Source organism: Phoenix dactylifera, chromosome 8 (assembly GCF_009389715.1).
Source record: "Phoenix dactylifera cultivar Barhee BC4 chromosome 8, palm_55x_up_171113_PBpolish2nd_filt_p, whole genome shotgun sequence".
Taxonomy (NCBI): Eukaryota; Viridiplantae; Streptophyta; class Magnoliopsida; order Arecales; family Arecaceae; genus Phoenix; species Phoenix dactylifera.
The window spans coordinates 21,843,996-21,851,404 of record NC_052399.1 but is presented as its reverse complement, the minus strand read 5'-3'; the positions used below and the strand labels follow the sequence as shown (position 1 = coordinate 21,851,404).

Here is a 7,409-nt window from a genome sequence, read left to right as displayed (position 1 = left end):
TGAGATCGATCGATGGATGCCAGAGTCCACATCAAGACTTGACACGTGACGCGCGTGCACCATTGAAGAACCTTCCCGTCACCTTGTAGGAAGGATCGTACATGCTTCTGATCTGTGTTTATAAATAGCTATCAAACTACTTCGTGCTTGGAAATTAATGGTCATGGCGGCTCCTTTGGGGCTCACTGACATGTCCTACGACTCTCCTTTCTTCCTTGTAGATGGTCCTTCCAAAGTTCCTGGTGGTGGATTCATTCCTGCCGTGGTCTCCGATGACTGCATGCTTGGTGTTTCCCATTGTGTAGTCCCTGATGAAGGCCTCCTGTTTGAGGAGTACTCGTCGGTGGCCGGTGATCCCACAAAGCTGCAGGTTGCTAGTAATTGTGTCCTAAATGCCCCAGCATCTAGAATGGCGATGTATGTGGTGGCATTTGATTTATTTCAGTTAAATCGATCGAGTCTCTTTTCCCCTCTTTAACTAGCGATGGGGCTTTGCCTTTTTCTTCTTTGTAGTAACTGGGTAGTTGATGATGTTGCTGTAGGAATGGCTGGAATATCATGAAGAAAGTGGATACGGGGTGTCGCATTGGATTTAGAACAAAGTCTCAGGTTGACATCCTAGATGATGGCTTCAAATGGAGGAAGTATGGGAGGAAGTCTGTGAAGAGCAGCCCAAATCCAAGGTATCTATGCTATTAGAGAGTAACTATTAGATCGTGAAAACAAATTAACTGAAACTAAAAGCATAACATTTCTTAACAAATTATATTAGCAGCTCATGAAAAATAGCTTTGCATGTCTAGATGCTTAACATGAGCACTGAAATACCACCATGACTTGAACCAATATGATATCTTCCTAAACTTTCTTAAAATCTCATAACAAAGGCGCCCTTTTGCCGGCCTATTGCTCTTTTAATCATGGTTTAATATTATTTTTCTAATGGAGACTCTCTGACCGATGAATGGTTGCAGGAATTACTACCGGTGCTCCAAGGAGGGCTGTGCGGTGAAAAAGAGAGTGGAAAGAGACAGTGAAGACTCGCGCTACGTGATAACAACGTACGAAGGAGTGCACAACCATGCGAGCCCGGGCACTCTTTGCTGCAATTTTAACCCTCGTCAGGCCAAAACCTCCGCATGGGTTTCATACGGCCAGCTGCCCTTTTTGAGTGAACAGGACGCAGGCTGCTCGCTATTTTTCTCTGAGTTGTAGTTGTTTCCTTTATGCATGCTTTGATAAGCCCAGGCAATTCTAATGCAAAGAAATGATTAATTCTAGGCAGACCTGAGTGTGCGAGTTCGCACCTTTGTGAAGGAAGATCCCAATGGCATACATGCTTGATATTTCCGTAACAAATGCTTGCTTCTGACTCATGAGGTTTCAAGGCTTTTATTACCACAATCACTGCCGAATATGAAATAGAAAGATATTCCGGACTTTTTGTTTCTTTTTATTATCGTAAGATTCTTAACTTTATTTCCTGTTGGCGTGGAAGTTTGATTTACATATATACGCCGCTTAAGCAGGTGAAAACTGCTTAAAACTTTTGCGTGAGCAAGGGAAATTCCTCCTTTGGTTTCGTACAAAGCCAATCAGCCTCTATGTCAAGGAGGTTACTATAGCTTGGATCTTCTCAAGTCCAATGGACCGGTGCAATCTATCCACTTCAATCAACTATCACATAATTGTGGTGGGAGATTGAGCTGCACATAACGAGAAAGATAAATCAGTATCTAAAAATCCACCATGGCACCACAGCTTGCACCACCCTTGCAAAGTACAGGCAATGAATGTCCTTACCTAACAGCCCATTTTCCTCCAATAAATCAGTAAAGTTACGGCTAAACAGTATCATGTCTCTCTGGGAAGAGGGACGAGCTCGAACCCCAACCCCCCAATTTTAGCCAGAGCACAGGACCAGAGGCATGAGGGAGCCATAACAAATGCCTGCTATCTTTTAATAAGTTAATTATAAATATTGTTATAAATTTGTATTCTACGAGATATAATTTAGAGCACTGAAAACTAAAACTGTTATAATGGCATTTAACTAATATCATTAACAATAAAACTTTGAAAAATATCATAAAGAATTAAATAAATTAAATTCATTTGTGATTTTTTGTAAAAAGAATTTTTTTAAAAAAATAATGATTAAAATATCAAATATTAAAATGCACATTAAATACTTTTTAATGACATGAATATATATTAATAGGTTAAATAAACAGTTCTTATTTAAAAATAATATAAGTTGTAGCTTGATGGTAAAGAGCCATCGATTCAAACAATGGAAACCTTGCAGAATTGAACCATGTCGCTTGCCTAGATTGGCAAGGGATTGTAGCATCCAAACTAAACTTTCATGGTGCTTAAATAGCTCTTGTGACATGCATCATATAAAAGGGCGTGCGAACCAAATCCGTAATTTTTGAGTTATCTTGGTAAACATTAGCCTGGTTCAAAGTCTGGTGTTTGGGTTGGGTTAAAGCACGAAGCAACAAGACCAAGCTCAATTCTGACCAAGTTTTAGTCGAATTTTCTTCGAACGCAATTCTCTTCCAATTGACGAAGGCCGTAAGCTCCATAACCCAAGCCTAAGCCCCATGAATCAATTTGAGCATATGGTTCCTGAAAGGCTAACCCACCGTGTCCAGATTGCGTCAAGTGAGTTGGCAGTGCGTGCAAATCGTGCAGATTAAAGAGCCTGGTTCTCGGCCAGGTCAAGCTAGGCCTGATTCTGACCTATTTCAACCCAAACACTACTTTCTTAGGCCCCATTATTGGCTAGTAGGCCTGGCCCAAGATCAAAATGGCATTGGCCATTCAACCTTTAGGCTTACAAATATGGCCCTCTAGATTTCTTCCTTTCTTTTATTTTTGCCCTAGTGGGTTCATCACGTAGCTACGATAAACATGGCCGCATTGATTGCCCATATGAACCGATTTAGCAAGAAGATCGGGTGATCTTTTCTTTGTTCTACTACTGTGGTTGCTGCAGGTTGGCTCTCGTACGTCTTGGCTCCCAACTCTCTTACTCCTCCGAGCAGCAGGGAATACTTGCTCGGTTCTAGCCTTAATCACGACGGAACAAATCCTTGCAAGGAAGATTACATTGTATAAAAAGTGGCTGCGTTGTTCCCATTCCAAAGTCTCTTCACCAGTACTTGATGTGTACAAGATTTGGGCAATGGACCCATGCATCCCCTTACAGGTATACATGCACCAACCTATCTATATATATATGCCCTCAGGCTTAGGAGAAACTCGCCTCTATCGTGGAGGCTGTAGACACCACCAATCCTCTCTATCCACCCCTTTTACCATTTAATAACACGATTCACGCTCTAAACTCCCATTATTTCTCGTGCCCTGCCGTTCTATACCTATACCGAGATGCCCAGAACAAGAAGTGCCCGAAGTTGAGAGCACTCAGCACACACATCAGCCAGTAGAAGCGCTCGAGGTGGTAGTGATTCAAATTGCTCCCTGAGAGCCACTTGTTATGGTGTGCCCAGCCGGTGACATCGTTCACTACAGACACCAGCACCGAGCTCAGGTAGTACCCCATCGCCAGTGACGCCCATGAGAGCGACGTTGCTAAGGACCTCATCCCTGACGGCGCCTCGGTGAAGAAGAACTCGAGCAAGCCGGCCAACGTAAAGAGGTCCGCCGAGCCCAGGAACAAGTACTGCAACGCCACCCAGAAGAATGTTATAGGCAAGGGCTCCCCTGAATCAACCAGGCCGGAGCTCCTTGCGACGCTCTTCCTCTTTACCTCGACTAATGCTGCGACGGCCATTGCCACTGTCGATAGAATTAGCCCGACGCCTATTCTTTGGAGGTAGGTGATGCCCATTTCGGTCCTGGTAACCTTTCGAGCAAAGGGGACGATCAGATGATCGTAGAGCGGCGCGAGGACAATGATGAAGACGACAGGGAAGACCGGGAGTGATGCCGGTGGGACAGTTAGCCCGCCGATGGTCGTGTCCATGGTGGCGGCCTGTTGGACTGAGAAGGTTGAGAGCTGGGCTAGGCAGCAGCTCAGCATTATGGTGGAAAGGAATATGGGTAGGATTCGTATGACTATCTTGACTTCTTCCACTTCTTGTATGGTGCACACGAGGGCCTTGTGAATGGCCTTCCTTTCCACTGCTCTGTTAAGGAACTCTAGTTCCTCGGACGGCGCTTCAGTTGCTACTATGCCTTTACCGGTACTGTCTTCTTCCTTTGCCGCCTCCTCCGTTCGGATTGCTTTCACAGGACTGGGCGCCATGTCCGCGATGGCATTGCTTGGGCTCTGAGCAGCATGACCATTAAAGATAGCTGCGATCAACACCTGTTGATGTGATGAAACAAGTTAATTCGGGCTGAATTAAGTTTTTGGGCGTCTGTGTCTATGTTTTGAGTTGTACCTTGGCAATGGTCGTCAGAGGACTTCCGATTGGTATCTTGCTTCTATAAGTCGCGGAGCCTGCAAGGAAGACCGGAATGGAGAGCAGTATGGTAATGGTGGAGATCCCGAAGCCCCACTGCCATCCTTTGTTGTCCTCCACCCACACCACCAGAGTAACCGCAATGAGGCCGCCGCAAGAGAGGCAGAAGACGAAGTAGTTGAAGAAGGTGGACCGGGCCTTGCGGCCGGCCACGGTGTTCTCGTCGAACTGCTCCGCCCCATGGGCGGGGAGCGATCCCTTTATGCCGCCGACGCCTAAGGCTACGAGGTAGAGGCCGGCAAAGAGCATGGCCGCCTTCCCACCGGAAACCTCTTGGCATGAGCTATTTGCGGCGGTCTTTCGGGTGTCGCAGGACGGTGGCTTCAGCGCCGAAGACTGGGCCTGCACCGTGAGCATCACCAGCCCCTGTTTGGGCCGGAAGAACGTTAAGTTCAATGCTTTTCCCGGGCCAACAAATTACCCAAAAATTATACAGATATGTGAATAAGGGCCCAGGTGAAACGGTAAGCCCAGAAGAATGTGGGCCTTAGCAGTGATTGGCTGCGGGTGTAATTTGACGTACTTTTTAGGGGATGCTTTGCATGGCAAGGGGCACGTGAATCACTTGCACGTACGTGAATCGCTTTTTCTTTCTTTTTAATTTTGTTCTCATTTTATTCATCCAAATATCTGAGGAAGAATGCCTTCCCAAAGGGAAAGTGAACAGGGAAAAAATGACATCAAAGAGAGCCAGCCGTTGTAGAGGAACTCGTGAACCAACGACCTCCCTATCAGAATGTGTGCGATACGACTCCTTCCGTTGCACGCGTCCGGACCTTCTCATTCGCTGATCCAATGGGACAAATGAGTAGGATCTCGCGGTGGGTCCCATTGAAATCATTTATATTAGAATTTTTCTCTAGAATTTTATCTTCTCATTGGGGGGCACCACGTGTGCACGTGTGTGGCGCATAGGGTATGCGGATCGGATCGGTAAGGAGCGTTCAGCTCCCATGTCACATAGGACGAAGTGCAGGTGTTTGATAGTTTTCCTCCGAGAGTCCACTTCTGAAGATAACTCCAATCAAGGAATATGACATGGAGTCGGTTATCATCTCTCGTTTAGGTAGCTATCTTCTATGGAAGCAAGATTTTGTTGTGTTTCTAGAGTGGCCCCAAGAACCACCAGACCTTGTTCTCAGATTTGGCCCACTTGCTACACGATTCCCTTTGACCAAGGCTAGCAAGTCGAAACAGTGCTACGTACCAAGAATGATTCCTCGGAATCCTAAGCAAACACCTCAGGAGACGAGACCATCAACGGATGGATCGTGTGGGAGATATGGGCCATACGACATAAATCATTGGATAAGGCCCCACATAAATTGTTTTTTTAAAGATAAGCAATGATACAAGTTGAAATACTTAAAAACGAATGAAATTGAAGTAGCATAGCTGTATTTGTTTGTAGTAGAAGTATCTTATATATACAACAGTATGCTTCTACTTGATTTGCAGTTTACTGAAGGGGTAGAGAAGGGGGCTTACCAAGAACTCGATGAGAGCACTTATCAGGTAGATATGATAAGTGGCCAAGAAGGCATCAGATAGGAAGCCCCCGAGTAGGGCCAGGAGGAAGGCAGTGCCCATGAAGTTGGTGACGGCGGTGGCCGAGCGGGCGGGCGAGAAATGCATGAAGTGCTGCAAATAGGTGACCAAGTTGCTCGCGTTCGCCAGAAACGCCAGATTCTCCATTATCTCCACAACTGAGTCCCAACATCACCACCAATTAGTGCCTTCGCTTTTGTTGTTCGCATATATGCGCGCGTCACTCTTATTATTAAACTTACAAATATGTGCTCAAATTAACATTTCCAATCCTATTGAAATGCTCATTTTTAAAAAGAAACTTTGTTAAACTTTAGAGATCAGAACTGTATATATATATGTATGTATGGGTGTCTTCCTTTTCGTTTGTGGCACTTAAAGAAAAGGCATCAGAAATATATAAAAGAAAAAGTTCATGCATGAAGATTCTGGTCCGAAGAAACGGCCTAGTAAAGAAGAAAAAGTCGTAAAAAGTGATTTCTTTTTTCCTTCTTTTTTAGCAGTATAATTGCCCCTGATAGACGGACCAAGGACATAGCACAAAGCGAGATTGCTGCAAACGATACTCTGAAAGTTCCAAAGCACCCTATCAGAGAAGGAATAAGTGGAAGAAGGGTGGTTCTTTTTAAAGGTGATAAAGTCAATTAAAGAGGAAAGCAAGCAGGAGAATCAGTGAACAGGAAGGTTCATGCATCTAAAATTTACGAGCTGCTTTCCGTCCTATGTTAAAAGGCTGTGAGAAATATAAATGAAACTAGGACATCATGAAATGAGGTTGCAGAGCTAGGAATTACTGGATCTTTCCATTAATCAACTGCTGATAAGAAGCCACAAGAAAATAATTTTCTCTACAAAAATGAGATACTAAGAAGAAAAGAAAAAAAGATCTTTTCGCTTAAATTTCTTTTTTTCTTCCCTTTTCATTGTATGAGTTAAGAAGCTCAAGTGTTCAGAGAACTACCAAGGACAAAGGAGGCTGCAAGCATGCCTCCATGTCTGCTTCTCAAGGCAGGTCTGTTCCTCCAGTCCACATATCCCACCCATCTCTCCGTCTCACGCCCTTCTTCCTGCCATGAATAACAAAAAATACGAAGGATAAATTAGAACCCCCTGAAAAGAAGAAAAGGATCGCATCATGAGAGCAAAGGGAAGACGAAAGGAAAACTATTGAAAGTTAAAGAGAAAGGGTACCCACCATTCTCTTTTTTGTCTGGAAAGCTGCCTCAGGCCTCTGATTTAAAGAAGATGTTGATGAAAAGATTGCAGTGATGCGAGAGCCATGGCATGACCCCTATTTAAAGGGAGAAGGGACCTACACAGGAGAACGGTCCAGAGCCAGCACCTCCCCACCCCACCCACCCC

The 7,409-nt window shown here is 44.7% G+C and overlaps 2 protein-coding genes across 2 annotated transcripts; one reads left to right on the top strand and one right to left on the bottom strand.

The window, feature by feature from the left end:
* LOC103720799 (probable WRKY transcription factor 50) lies at nucleotides 1-1,456 on the top strand. The gene is made up of 3 exons (XM_008810690.3): nucleotides 1-417; nucleotides 543-683; nucleotides 975-1,456. The coding sequence occupies exons 1-3, from the start codon at nucleotides 158-160 to the stop codon at nucleotides 1,213-1,215; spliced, it is 642 nt and encodes a 213-aa protein (XP_008808912.1). The 5' UTR covers nucleotides 1-157; the 3' UTR covers nucleotides 1,216-1,456.
* A 1,657-nt stretch (nucleotides 1,457-3,113) lies between these two features.
* On the bottom strand, nucleotides 3,114-7,384 carry LOC103720800 (protein NRT1/ PTR FAMILY 4.6-like). The gene is made up of 5 exons (XM_008810691.3): nucleotides 7,243-7,384; nucleotides 7,009-7,114; nucleotides 5,988-6,205; nucleotides 4,419-4,865; nucleotides 3,114-4,342 (listed from the first exon to the last, which is right to left on the bottom strand). Exons 1-5 carry the CDS (start codon nucleotides 7,243-7,245, stop codon nucleotides 3,362-3,364), a joined length of 1,755 nt encoding a protein of 584 aa, XP_008808913.2. The 5' UTR covers nucleotides 7,246-7,384; the 3' UTR covers nucleotides 3,114-3,361.
* Between the last annotated feature and the right edge of the window lie 25 nt (nucleotides 7,385-7,409).